The 14,877-nt window shown below is 45.5% G+C and overlaps 1 protein-coding gene across 1 annotated transcript in view; it reads right to left on the bottom strand.

Annotated features, from left to right (window-relative positions):
* BAZ1B (bromodomain adjacent to zinc finger domain 1B) overlaps nucleotides 1–14,766 on the bottom strand; it is a 44,174-nt gene extending 29,408 nt beyond the window's left edge. The window contains exons 1-5 of the mRNA XM_048324405.1: nucleotides 14,545–14,766; nucleotides 7,964–8,080; nucleotides 5,735–5,879; nucleotides 4,751–4,949; nucleotides 795–916 (exon numbers count right to left, since the gene is read on the bottom strand). Of these exons, the coding sequence (XP_048180362.1) occupies nucleotides 795–916; nucleotides 4,751–4,949; nucleotides 5,735–5,879; nucleotides 7,964–8,080; nucleotides 14,545–14,657 (696 nt within the window). The 5' untranslated portion in view covers nucleotides 14,658–14,766. The remainder of the gene's footprint in view (nucleotides 1–794; nucleotides 917–4,750; nucleotides 4,950–5,734; nucleotides 5,880–7,963; nucleotides 8,081–14,544) is intronic.
* Between the last annotated feature and the right edge of the window lie 111 nt (nucleotides 14,767–14,877).

Here is a 14,877-nt window from a genome sequence, read left to right on the forward strand (position 1 = left end):
TGGAGATAACAGACACACTGTTAATGATTAACTTCTACCCACATATAAATACAGATCATATGGCTAAAAGGAACCAGGATCATTGTACTTCTTCATGTCCAAAAACTCTAAGCTCATTCAAAGCTCTCTTGGAAAGACCCAAACCGAACAGAACTTGCAGAACTGAGACACACAGAGATTGGTAGGAGAATAAGACAGTCAAAACAGTAAAAACCATGGGTGTATCATGCAGATTTTTTGCCAAAACCCACTGTTTTATCTCTGACCTTCCTCCAGCTTGTGCTTGCTACTGACTTTAAAGCTTTCACGTATTTGTGCTTGATTTTTTTCCTGAGACCAGAGGAGCAGCTCTGCACATGGTACTCACTGAGGTCAGCACTGCCTCACGTGTCAAATTAGCGAAGAGCAGACAAAAAGTATAGAGCAGTGCTGCAGCTACCCAGAGCTTCCCAAAGCACTGCCACCTCCAGCTCAGAGCAGCTTGGTTAGGACAAGAGCAACAACTGCCACTCATGATTTCACTGGTCTCATTAACTGCATGACCAGAGGCGAGGCACTTAACAGCAACCACACTAAAGATCTGTGACTCAGTGTGTATGGTACCAAGTGTTTCCATGCACAAAACCTAATTACAGATAGAAACAGCCAGGCTGCTCAGCCTCAGACAACTATCCCACATCCAGCACCATGACTCCAGCAAGAAAGTACTACATTGTGCTGTATAATCACCAACAGTGATTAATTAAACTTCCATATTCATGTTGTAAGAGAAAGAACTCAAGCAGACGACTTACCTTATCTTCATTTTTCAGTTTGACATCATATTTGTGTGGCAGGAATTTAGGTGGAACCCACTTCCTTTCTTCCTTCTTCAATGAAGCGGGAAGCTTCCGAGGAGACCTACGTGCTCGATCATCTGAAAAAGGAAGGCAAGACACTGTCTTATTGTTACAGTAAAAAAAAAAAAAAAAAAAAAAGTTCAAAAATCCAGACCACCACTGGACTGGGCATCCTACTTCTCGCTATCTGCACAGTGTTTGGTTGAACTAGAACATTAGGAAAATAACCCAAACTGGGTTTTAGAAATAGCTGGAAGATACAGGCTGGAAATGGAGGCCCTGACCAGCTCTGAACTAAGGAGGTAACACCTGTCTTCAGGGAGTACAAAGGACCATCTTCATTTAAACTCATCTCTCTGCAGACAGTAAGCTGCAACCACCTGTGCAAAGGTAGAAAATATCTGTAAGATTTATGAAGGGGAGACAGGTTCCATAAACCAACCAGTAAACCTGGTTAGGGAACTCCTGCCAACAGCCCAGGCTGCCTCTGCCATGCCTTCTTTGAAATAATTCCATGTCAGGAATCGCTGACTCAATTTTGTCTTAAGAAGAAAGCAATCTCCAAATGTTTTACGTTTGTGGCTACCATAGAATCATGGAATAGTTTGAGTTGGAAGGGACCTTAAAGCTCATCTCACTCCACCCCCCTTCACTAGACCAGAGACACCTTCCACTAGACCAGTGCACTCCAAGCCCTGTCCAACCTGGCCTTAACACTTCCAGGGATGGGGCAGCCACAGCTTCTCTGGGCAACCTGTGCCAGAGCCTCACCACTCTCCAAGGGAAGAATTTCTTCCTAGGATTCAAAGAAAACAATACAGCGAGGATGAGGGATAAGAGTAATTATCTACTAAATATACAGAGAATAGAAGCAGATGTTTTTAGCAGGGGGGGTGTCCCAGGTGCAGGAGAGCCAGCCGGACTCACGACACGAACACCGATACGATTTGAGCATCGTGCTCCAGTTTTATTGTTTACCTTCACCAAGTTATACTTTGCAAAATTCACGCCTCTTTCCCATGAGAAAGCCTCTAAGCAGCGGGGGAGCTGACCAGTGTATACCTCTTCCCAAGGCTGTTCAAGGCTGCTGGCTAGCAGGTGCCTTGCAAGCCTATCTTCAGCCTGAGGCCCCGTCAGGGGTACTTCTGCAACAGCCCTGGGATGCCCAAGCTCTCCTGGGGTATCCTATGCCCCCGCTCCACAAGGAATTCCTCTACAGATGTTAAACCTAAATAAAACTTAAATATATAGATCTCAGCATCACATAATAGAGCACTGAAGCTCCAGCACCATTACAGCTAACATGGTATAAACCCAAGACCTCTTCTTTTGTGATTTACTTTCTAGATTCCACAAATAGGGATGACTATATGGAATTCCATCAAACACCACGTGGATATTTGGGTGAGGAAGAAGAAATTACTATCCATTCCATCCTAAAGTTAATTTTAAAAAGCCAACTCAATTTGTTGGTGCCTTGTATTGTAATAAAACATACGTTTACCCCTGGAAGCGTTCAAAGCCAGGCGAATGGAGCTCCTAGGAAAATGGTCTACTGAAAGGTGTCCCTGTCCATGGCAGGGGGTTGGAATGAGAGGGTCTTTAAGGCCCCTTCCAACACAGTTGATTCTGTGTTTCTAAAGCATCTATATTGTGTTGTCTCCTGAATTGACTTTATTTCGGATTTTCCAGAGCAGTACTGGTTTCAAGTCCAGCTCAAGCTACAGAACCTGCCTTCAGTTCACCATCAATTTTCAGGACAATCTAGCCTTTCCTCTTGCTCCTGCAGATTATCCAGAGTTCATTCCCTAAGCAACTAAAAATATAAAGTCACTTCGGACTGCACAAATGATGCAACAGAGCTGGTATAAAGCCTTTTTTTCAGCTTCTGAAGGAGAGTAGACTCCTAAGCAGAGAGACTGAAACCATCTTTCTCTGCCCCATTTCTCCTCCAACAAAACCAGCAGGTTTGACACAAGTATTAACAGAACTGCCAAGGTTTGCTCTGCCCCCTCGTGTGCACACAGGCACACACAGCTCTTACATCACGGTTATACAGAGCTTGTTACTGCTTTCAGTTACTCACTCTAGTGTAGTGACTTCAACCCACATCACGTGGCCACGTGTGAACATTATTAGAGAGAAAAAGTCCAGGTCAGTGTGGCTGGGAACCCCCAGCCTCTGTGGATGCAAGTCAGCAAGCCAGCATTTCCTACTTCTGTAGTCTGCTGTGTAACTGTAAGAAATGCTATGTAACTATATTAGCGCACTCTGGAATAATTCGTTTCAGTGATGTTACTGTGAGCCTATGTTCTCTTATAACCCAGAATATAAAAGCATTAGCAATAAAATATAGTTTTAGTAACAGCATATGTATAAGTAGAAGAGTTAAAAGAATGAGTGTTTACTGCTTAGGTTATGACTCTGCCAGCATCTTGAGCTGGAAAATGTTGAGGTTCATCTTTTCCAGAAAGAGCAGAACAGTCCCAGCTTACAGAGCTGACTACACACGGGCCAGAACCAACTGAGTCAGAGACTGAAACAGGAGCAGGAACCCTCATTCCCGCAGTACCCAATCATGGAGTGCTGCACTGGCAATGCCCACAGCTGCTGGAATACCGCACACCAATGCACAAAGGATCGTGGTAAATCTTTTTCAAACACCCAGATCTAAAACTGCTGCTGTAAATTTGGTCACTGAGCATTTTTAAGTAAAAGGTACTTCCCATGCCTCTTATGCGGCATCTTGAGATAACCACCACTCAATAAAAAATACATGTATAAATAAATAAAGCATCATTAGCCCCTCTCCAAGCACAACCGCTGCTTCAAAAATGATGTGTATAAGGCCAGATTGTTTCTGAAACACCTTTCTTTTGCTTCCTGATTATACAGAGCACTGCAATGAAATCAGAACAGCTCATAACTTTTCCCAGTACCCATCAGAAAGAGCTGAATTATTAAGCTCAGTACTAGACCTTAGTAGAACCTCTTTTCTACTCCTGACTTTGCTATTTGCTTGCTGGGCTATTTTCCAAGTTTCCTCTTCCCCACATCAGAGGAGATTACACACACTTTCCCATATGCTGGAGTCACTATTTACAAATGCCAACAGTTTATTCATTTATGAGACTTTAAAATAAAGCTCTCCAGGTTAGAACTATATCGTGGGATTGGGGTTGGTTTGTTTGAAAACACTTTTTGTAATCTGTTTTAAAGAATCTTATAATTCCATTTTAAGAAGTTGCACAGGACAAGCTTATAGTGTTTGCTTGGTGGTTTTTTTTTTTCTTTCAACAACATCTTCTCAGAGTCAAGAAAAGCCTTGGACACCACTACTTAGCTCTGCAGCAAGGAGGAACATGTGAAAGGGGAACAAGGTTTCAAATGATGCTTTATTTTGAACTCTTACCAAAAAAAAATATTTTGTCTTGCCATATGAAAACTGGAAAGAGAATAAACTAAAAATGAAAATAAGTCTCTTATTTTTTGTAACTACTGGGGACAAAGAGAATTAGAGCTTGTCTCTGACTCCAAAAAACACACTTTAGAACTAGGGAGGCTTCCTCTGAGGATGAACATTGCAGCAGAACTTTGTAATTCTGAATGAACCTTTGCTGTTCCCCTCATTTTTTTTAAAATACACTTGCTATACTTTAGAAGTTTACACATTTCATGCACTGCTTTTGGTATTACACCTTAGAATGACAGCACATTTTCTGCTTTAGAACAGGCAAGAACAGCTGAAAGCCAACAGCAGTGATGCCCCAAAAATTCACCACTAACAAGGACAACTTCTGGATTTTTACCACACAAGACTGTTTAAACATTCACAGCCCAGCCCCAACATGCACATAAACTCCAATACTCACTGCCAGGTGCTACCTACTGCCAAGCTGCTCACTACTTACTCATACTGTCCCTCCTGTTGTCATCCTCCTTCAGCATAGCTTCCTTCTGGTTGTCCTGGGCTGCCTGGCTGGAGTTCTCCTTGTCACTGGACGGAGAATCACAGGCTTCCTCAGACTTCTTTTCCGAGGCCTCTTCGTCAACTTTCTCCAGGGGATGTATTTTCACAACTTTTACAGGCAACATTTTCTCCTTACCAACCTGCATGGAAATATTGGTGAAGACTGAACCTGAACAAGACAGGTGAGCTAATGGGCTTAAGAGAAAAATATGAGCTAAGATGACCTCAAAGCAAAACTCCCAACCCACAGGGTTTTCCAATGCTGCTTTCTCAGCCTAAGGACACAGTATGTGCACAAGGTGCAAGTGTGTTTCACAGCAACCCCAGTTTAGAGACTATGCCCTAAACATTGCTCACACACAACACTAAAAAAAAAAAAAAGTTTGAGTTTTCATCAACATTCCCAGTTTTGGAGGGAATTTTCAAATCAGAGCCTTCTTAGAGATTTTTAGGCTTTGACTTCAAGCTCCATTTGTTTCGGACTACTGCTCCTTCTGGCTATGTGTCAGGTAAAAAGATTATGACAGATAATTTTTAATTTCTTTGAATTTAATTATGTATTTATATATACACAGACCATCACATATTTAAGCAGCATAACCATTTTATCTATTTCCCATGCACACAGTCATTTTTCTCTTGGTAATATTCCAGGATCCTGGAATGGCTTGAGTTGGAGAGTCCTTAAAAGATAATCCAGTTCCAAATCCCTGCCATGGACAGGGACACCTTCCACTAGAAGTATGGCTTACAGAACCATTTTCCATCCAAAAGCAGGTGCTATCATTGGGGTTCTATAGAGAATAAATTTTCACACCCTTCTAATAACTTGAGTGGTCAACATACTCTTCCCATCTCCTGCCTTTAGCTATCTGGAATTAGCCCTGTGCAGAAGCATGGGATAAAATAGAAAACATATTCTTACCTCAAAGTCACACTCTTCTCCCACTGCAAATTTGGTCATGATCTCCAACCAAGCTGCATCCACCAACTTTTCCAATGACACAGTGTTGTGGTGGACTATTTCCAGGACCAGTTTCTCATACCAGATAGGGAACTCCTCCTTTAAGCTGAGCAAGCACAGAAATTTTCATTATTCAGGGAATAAAAGCCCAAATGCAAAGTAGCCTCCCATTTCCCAGTTCCAGGAATTCCTGTTAACAGCCAGAACAATGTTTGAGGCAGATGCCCCATTAGCATGGAAACATCCAAGGGCTTTTTGCTGCCCTCCCTTCCCCCAGGTGTTAGCTGGCATGAAAATCCCAATTGTCCTGGTCCTTCCCAGAAGGAATACTGTAAACACTCAGGAAGAGCAGCACTGAGTGTGAACCCTTTCATGATGGTTATTACTGCTTCTCTGTTAGATATTAAATATAGACCAAGATGATGCAATTATCCTGAGGCTTGTTCCTTCAAAATGTTTGTTTCCAATAACACCATGATTCTGATGAAGATTAAGCATTTCCTTCTTTCCCCAACAAGACTGCCAGCACAGTAAAGACAGGGGCAGGTTTACACAATTGAATTATCTCGCCAGAGAAAAATATCATATGTGTTTCACGACATCATGATCTTCAAACTTTTTTCATTCCAAGAAGAGAAAGGACTGTGACGGAATTACTTCCCTTCTTTCCCTTCTAAAAGCTGACGTCAGGTAGCTGACAGGGGTACTAAGAAATATGTTGCATAAAGCCTCGTGGCTAAAAAGTGAAGTCCGTTTCAAATTACCGTAAGGAGGAACAAAATACTCCATTTTTCCAAAGCACTTTCAGTTTCCCAGATTCCTGGATCCGTGGCTGAGAACCCTCAGCTACATGTGCTGTGTTACAACTGCCATAAGCAAATGTATTCCTTCAGCAACCTGTCTAAATGAACTTTTTTATCCAGCTTAGTGTCAGGTACTAAAGCAGACAAACTGCCTGGGAAGCTTTTCATCCTCTTTCAAAGAGACAAGACCAAAATCTCATTGCACAGAATCTTTCCCTGCTCTCCCCCCGCCCGCCAGAGAGACTATAGCTAAATTTGTTATTGAGCAATCTCCCATTTCTATTTCTTTGACATTTCTTAAGGTTTGCAGAAGTGGTCAATCAATCCAACATGGATAACCAAAAGAAAGTAGCACTAGACCACTGGGTTTTGACTCAGGATTGTAAGTTTATGGAGCTGGCTCAGCACTGCCCTCTCAAACAAGAACACCGGGGAGCAAAGCCTGAAGGCAGTAGTGTGTCACCCCTCAAAGAAATTAGGACTATTAGCAAATGGGTTTCTTATTTGTTGACTTTAAGGTCGTGAGTAATCACAAATGATGGTGAATTTCTCCTTAGGAGAAGGCTGTGAACTCTTTACCAATTATCAGAAACGAGAAGAGAAGCAGCAGAAAGTTCCACCTCTTAGATGGTACTCCTGACACTCTCTGCAGTTTAAATCCAGGAGAAAAAAAGTCACAGAAGTCCAAGTCATCAGTTGACAGAATGGAGAAATACGTCACTTGTTTGGCATAATTCCTGCAACTTGGTAATCACACAGTAAATTTTATGTGTTGGTTGAGACAAGGACTTGCACTTTTACAGAAAATTCACTTCCATGACAAGGGCCATGCTGGATCTCATCCGAGGATTCCTGTGGGCTAGAGGAGGTGGTCAGGGCCACAGCAGCCCAGAGGAACACAATCTGCACAGAGCAAGGACTCTTGTTGTTTCAAGTAGAGCAGATTCTCCAAAGTCTCACTATAGCTTTTTTTTATTTAGTGCAATAACTCTAAAGCAGATCTGGAGAAAATAATTACAGGTGCGGACCTGGCTGATCTCAAACACTTCAACAGACTATTTTTACTCTATTTTTACTTTACATTGTTCAAGATTTGTTATTTTCCCCTCTGAAATATTCCCATTACTCAAGGGGCTTTAAAATATGCCAAGAGCCATATGCTGAACTATTTTGGTTCAAGTAATACCAAGATACAGCACTAAATAAGTAAATTACCCAACTGCATTAGTGATGGCATAAAATTTGGACTCTATTTCAACTCCAGAATCCCCAGATCTCCTTACAGCTCCTTACCTCACCTCACAAACTAGCCACACACATTCCCAAGCCCACTCTTATGCCCAACACCTAAAAACAGGCACAAACCCATGATTCCACTGGTACTTACAGCTCAGCAACCTCCTGCTCCTCCTCCCATGCCTCTTTGTGTGTCAGCTGGCTGCTTCCTGTGCTCTTGCACGTCCAGATCCGTTCGCTGTATCGCTCTAAACGTGCTTCGTACTCTCTGAAAGAGTGGCAGCTCAGGAAAACAGGATTTATGCAGTGGAGAGCACAATCACCATAGCACAAACCAGTAATATTTAATTAAACTCTTATGACTGGAGTGCACAAAGGCTAAGGACAGCTTTAGTACAGTCTGACCCTATGACTACCATGAGGATGCTGCGCTAAATCCAGTGCACCGGTGCTTTCTGAGGCCAAAATGCCTGTCCTGCTCATCCTGGCACAGGAGGTTCCACACCACCAATAGCTCAGCTGCACTGCACAAGGGGAACACAGATGGCTGAAGGTTTCACGGCATTGCTAACTTACTTTTCAGCTTTTCCAGTCTGATACACTGGAAAACAGTACAATCAATGTCACAGGCACATGCAGGACATACAGCAGGGATTGCTACTAAATCCCTGACAATAACTGTTGGGGCACTGCTACTACCAATGCCTTATGGTGGTGTTACAAAATCCAGACGCAAATTACCAGGCTACCCATTACCCCCGATCTTTCGAAGAAAAAAACCTAAACCATTTGAAACTGGAACTCCTGGAACGGCCATTTTTCCCTTTGGTTTCCGACAAGAGCAGCCTTCTGCATTCCAACGTGAGGATCTCCCTCACCAACTCCATCACCTGTTTCATAGAATTACAGAATCCCAGGATAGCTTGGGTCAGAAGGGACGTTACAAGTCCATCTTGTTCCATACCCCCTGTCATGGGCAGGGACTAGACTAGGTTACTCCAAGCCCTGTCCAACCCGGCCTTGAACACTTCCACAGCTTCTCTAGACAACCTGTACCAGGGGCTCACCCTCTTCACGGCAAACAGCTTCTCCCTAATACCTAATCCAAATCTACTCTCTTTTAATTTGAATCCATTCCCACTTGTTCTGTCACTTCATGCTCTTGTAAAAAGTCCCTGTCTTTCTTGTTGGCTCCCTTCAGGTGCTGACACTCCTGTGCCACAACCTGCCTCAAGGTTATGTTATTCCAGGTGGAATTACATGATTAAAGGGTGCCTGGGCAAATCACAGGGGTTAGCCACTCTGCTGTGAGCATCTTTGGCTGTTCTCCCTGCTCCACCTGAGTGGTGATTAACGGTCAAGGTAAACAGAGAGCAGCTACTTCACACTCCCTATGGACAGAAGATGCACAGGCACAATTATCAGTGTGGTGTAAATCCACACCAACTGCCCTGTGATCAAGTTGCCATATGCCTTCCAATGGGAAGTTAAGAGGAGAAATTCTAAGAGAAGCAAGAAAAGCACCTTTTGCTCCTCCTGCATATGCGCTACAGTGGCAAAGCCAGCATGAAGCATAAGGCACGCTGGGTACAGCCACAGCTCAGCCCACTGCCACACCAGCAGCGATTCTCAGAGTCTTGTGGGAACAGCAGATTGCTCTACACTCTTGCACAGCAGAGCCACAAGCCACAGCAAAGCGCTCAGCACGTCTCACACGTGTTTTGTCTTTCAAGAACGTTTTAGTGCTACCAACCTGGTTTTTTCCTTTTTTTAAGATTCCTATTAGGAATTACAACTCCAGCAAAGCAAATTTCCTTAGATGCTTCCTCACAGCCCCAAGGTAAAGCACAATGAGGTACAGCAGCTGCATTATGGATGTTGATGTACAAGTAACTTGCAGCCACAGCAAGTAGCATTATGCAAGGATATTAACCAGGAACAGAGCCAACTCCAGAAGAGTCTGTCACAGTACTCCCTTTTCCTGAAGCACACTGCAAAATCCAGCAGAAATCCCATGGTGTCCCAGCTCATCCTACTTGTGGAGTCTCCTGCTCCTCAGCAGAACAGACCTGACAAGTCATCACCCCACTATGATTTGAGCTCTCTGGTCCATTCCTACCCTCCTTGGGGTTTAAAAGATGCTAAATTTTCCAAATAAAAAAGAGGTGCTGTGGGGCAGGGGGGAGGAAGTGTAATCACGGTGGTGGAGCAGAGCCAAGGAAAAACCACAGCTCACAGGGAGCTCATCTGCAAAGCCACACTGACCAGCCCAGGAGTGTCACTCTGATGCCTGTTGTAGTGATGCTGAGCTAGGAGAGAAAAAAACTGTAAAAAATAAAATCAAACAAGAAACTAGGAATCCTCTTTGAATTTACAGCAACTTGGGACTGGCACAGATTGCCCAAGTAGCTGCGGCTGCCCCATCCCTGGGGCCAGGTTAGACAGGTCTTGGAGCAACCTGGTCGAGTGAAAGGTGTCCCTGCCCATGGCAGGGAGTGGAACAAGATGAGCTTTAAGGTCCCTTCCAACCCAAACCATTCTGAGATTCTATGATTCAATTAATCATTTTAATAATGACTAAGTTGCAACCGTAATACTATTTATTCCTGTGCCTCTCCCACAAAGAGCAGCATTAAAACCAAATCCAATCCTCACAGCAGACAGAAGCTTAAATGCAGGAGTGGCAGTCATCTCCAGCTTCATCCAACAATCCCTCTGCATTTCCCCCTCGGTTTCCTTCCATGCATCTGTGGACACCACCTAGACATGCAGGACTTAAGTAGCCACAATATGAGTACTAAAGGAAAGACACACTTCTTAAGGGTTCAAAGCATGGCCTTAGAAAAAACCTAACTACAATCAAACATTTAATATACAGTTGGAAAATAAAATTAAGGTCTACTTCCCCCCGACATTTATCAAGTTCCTCTTATCTAAACCTGTGAAGAGATTCCCTTCCTTCCAGCAAGGAGAGCAAATAAATGCTGATCTCCAGTTGAAACATAATTGAATGACACATTTTTTTCCCCTAACATCATTTCCCATATCAGTAGATACGGGAGATCCAAGAGACTCTTCCCTATGAATGCTCCCCTCCTTCTACACATCTATGAGAACAGGCTTAACCTCACCATATCAGGACTCAAATTTCCCAGACCAGCCTGGAATTTAGAAGCAACAGATAATGGCAATTCCCTGTTCAGCTCAGATCTGCCTCTTCCATGCAATTTAATTCCACCTCCAGCTGGTCAGCTCATCTAACACTGACCCTGGACACACTCCTTACCCAGGGCTCCAGACTCGTCCCACAGCGCTGACCCTGCCTTTGTGCTCTGCCAGAACCTCCAGGTCAGGTCCTGCTTTGAATTCCTGGGGCCAGCACAAAGCCAAAATGCAGGAGGATGTTTTTGCAAAGTTTACTATAGCTCAAACTTTCCACTACATATACGCTGTTTGTCTTCTCCACTCAGACTGGAAACAAACCCAAAAAATTTCCGATTGTTAAGCAGGTCTGATCCAGGACTGCAAGTCATCACGCCCCTGGTATGCTATAACCAACCCATCCCTCTACACAGCTGGAGCTGCCATTGCCAAAAATTCCCAACACAGGAATAAATAAAAAAACCCCTGGACACCAGCTACTTGTGAACATTCCCCAAAAACCTATGAATAACGTGTATTTTAAATGAAACTGCTGACTACCCACTGCATAGCTGTTAATACATCACATCTGTTTGCATCCCACTGCAGATCACTTAATGCTGAAAGGCAGCAAAATTAAAGTACAAACAAAATTACAGTAGAAACAAGGGACCCTTTTAAAGAAAGATGTTTAAAAGTAACCAAGTTATCCACTGCACAAAAGAGCAGCTAAGGAAATAAAAAGTTTACTTCTTCCTCAGTTAGTAATTTCTGGGAGAGCATTAATATCAACTCCAAAAAAGTTTTACTCGTATCTGAATTGTCTGCACTCGTATTAGCCAGGAAGGTAAACTTGCCAGAAAGGTGGGTACATTTATAAGGTACTACTCCCTGGATGTGCAGCAAAGTTCTTCTGCAACTGGAGAGCGTGACAGAACAGTGCCTTGGTGCTGCCACCTTCCAGGCAGAGTTTGTCTGGCCAGTAACACATGTGAGGATGTGAGCAGCAGCCTTTAACCTGCCAAACCCGGCCCAATCCCTCTTCTTCCCTGCACTGACACCATACAGAAGTATTAGCTAAAGAGAGACAGCAGGCTTTTATCTGGAGAGGAGACAATACAGCTTCCCAAAACCATGCGCTGGAAGCTAAGGCAAAACTTTGGCTGGAACAGCCCAGGCTGGCTGAGCTCTCTGAACCCAGCATCTCTCCTGATCCAGCAGCAGTTTTCCAAACCATGCTGCAGCAGACCTACATGCCCACAGCTGAGCATGGGCTGTACCTGTTCACTAGGGTACACACTGGGTATTTGGGAGCCTGCAGCACCAGCTGCACTGGTGACAGGACCGTACACATGCAAAGCACTTTCCTGACACCTGAGGTAGCTCGGAGCAGATCCCACTGAGCTCTTGCAAGGATGAGTCTATCTCTGGCTGCCCAGCAATCGCCATCCCCACACCCACACGATTAGCAGGGCCCTAGGCTTTGCCAGGATGCAAAGTGCTCTACACAGCAGGGCTTCTCTGAGAAGGTTTTTGCAGGATTTGGCAGTCAAAGGAAGCCACATAAAGCTATGAAGGAAAAAAAGACTCAAATAAACACCTGAGCTCTGCTGACCAGAGCTTATTCCACTCCTACTGCTGCCAGACACTTCCATAACACACACCCAAGGGGCAGATGTCTCTCCTCATGCACACCACCATAGTCTCCATTTTTTGTGCGACCCAGTCTGCAGGAACTGCAAATTGTAACGACAAAAAAAAGCTTTAAGAACTTTTGGTGTCTTTCAAATGCCTCGCTTGTAGTTGTGCAGTTATAAGAACCTGCACAGTCTTTAGGGGAGGGGCTGATCAATAATTTCACAAGATAGAAAAAAATTCAGGAGAATATATTCTGCCAGGTCTTGGCATAAGTAACACTGGGTGAAGACTCAGGTACCTCCTGGCACACTCTCAGTAGGCCCTTCCCATATTCCAGAGGCACTCCTCCCCAACACTATGTAGGAGAAATAGAAGTGACCAAAAAAACCCTCCAAGTGTTCCTTGGGTAACATCTCCTTCCAGCTTACTGGCTCATTTGCAATTTTCTGTTCCACTTTTGGCCTAGCATATATTATACACAGTCAACAAGGCAAGACAGAAACCCAGCATTGCTTGGTTTCTCTTTTTAGCTTCATGACGTCTGTCTGCCAAGATGAACTTTCTAGAACATGCCAGGCTGCCTCCCACAGCACCCCATGAAGTACTTCCTCCAAGAGAAGAGCATCTCTCCAGAACCTCAGTGCTTGCCTTTGTTTTTTCTTTCCTTCTGATCATACAGCTAACACCCCCCCCCTCAGGATGAGAAACTATCCTTTTTTCCCCTTAATTTTAATACCACCCAAGTGTTTGCAGAAACATGTCCTCCACTTACTCACAAGATCCACAGGAGCCACCCAAAAAACCGGTGCTCTCAGAAGGAACCCCAGAACTCCCCTGTGCTGTTCCGACAAGGCAGATGACCCTTAAAGACACATCTTCTTTTGCAAAAGTAGTATTTAGGCTTCAACTCTTCCTCACAGGGAAAGAACTGCCTGGTCAGGTGGATGACTGAGCTACTTTCAGTTTGCATACACCAAAAAGAGCAGGTTGGCATCACAGACTGAATGCTTTAATTTGAAACACAGTTAAAAAGCAAGTCTCCAACACTCCACCTAACCTTGTTTTACTGGGCTGACTGCATTAACAATGCCTATCTGCACTCGAGAGATGCATTTCTTCTTCAAAAGCCACTTAATCCTTCCTAGGGGCTTTCTCTGCCTGTTCTGCTCACTGCAGAAACAAGACACTCTTCAACACAGGGACTGTGGAAGTTCTGGAGCCCCTTTGTCTTCCACACTGCCAACACCTCCTTCCTATATCCATGCATTCCCTCTCCTTAGTTCTCAACTCAGATCCTGATCTTTGTAACAGAAAACACCAACCCAGCCTCTGAAGCAGCAAGTCTGCAGGTTACAGCGCCGAGGTCCTGTCCCTTCAGCCCTGCTGGGGACCCGGACAGCGGCTCTGCTGCCGCGCAGCTCCGTGACAGTCACCTGCCTGGCCCACGGCCACTTCCTGCGATCAACGGCTGTCACACGCAGAAATAAAAAAAAAAAAAGAGAGAAAAGTGGTTTTCATGCAAAAGCAGCCGAGGAAGAGATATGCTCAGAATGAAATCCTGGGATGTACACAAGGAGAGCTCCTGCCACTGTTTAATTGTCTAGAAATTAAGGACTACGGAAGCCTCCAGTGCCAGTGTCCTCCTGACCCTCGGGACCCCAATGTCCGCACCCGCTCCAGGAGTGCCTGAATCGCTCTCACAGCCCGCTCTGACGGTCCCCGGTCCCCGTTAGCTCCACTCCCCGTCCGCTCCAGCCCGCGGAGCTGCTGTCCCGCTTCCCCCGTCCGCCTGGAACCTGCTCCGGAGATCCTCAGGGAACAACGACCCCGCCGAGCCCGGTGCAGCGCCCGCGGCGCTCCCGTTACGGTCCCACTCCCCGCCCGGCCCCACCACCGCTTTGTTCGGCCCCACCGGCCCGGGACCCGCCCCGGCCCCCCCGGTGCAGCGGATACTCGCGGGTGCGGAAGGCCTCCTGCGTGTGGGGGATGACGAACCGCTCGCCCGGCTCCCCCGGCGGCAGTGGCTTAGCCAGGGGGAACGGCTTGCGGCCGAGTAGCGGCGCCATGGTAAGACCCGGCGGGGCCCGGGCGGGACGGTTGAAAAATGGCGGGAGATTCCGCTCCCCCTCACGGCGGGCGGCGGGACCGGCCCCGCGCGCGCGCCCCGGCCGTGCCGCCCCGCCCCGCAGCGCCCACCCTCCGCGCCGCGGCGCCGGGAGTCTATTGGCTGGGCGCCCGCTCCGCCGGCTGCGGATTGGCCGCACGGCCTGTCAATCGTACCGCCTA

Source organism: Corvus hawaiiensis, chromosome 20 (genome assembly GCF_020740725.1).
Source record: "Corvus hawaiiensis isolate bCorHaw1 chromosome 20, bCorHaw1.pri.cur, whole genome shotgun sequence".
Classification (NCBI taxonomy): Eukaryota; Metazoa; Chordata; class Aves; order Passeriformes; family Corvidae; genus Corvus; species Corvus hawaiiensis.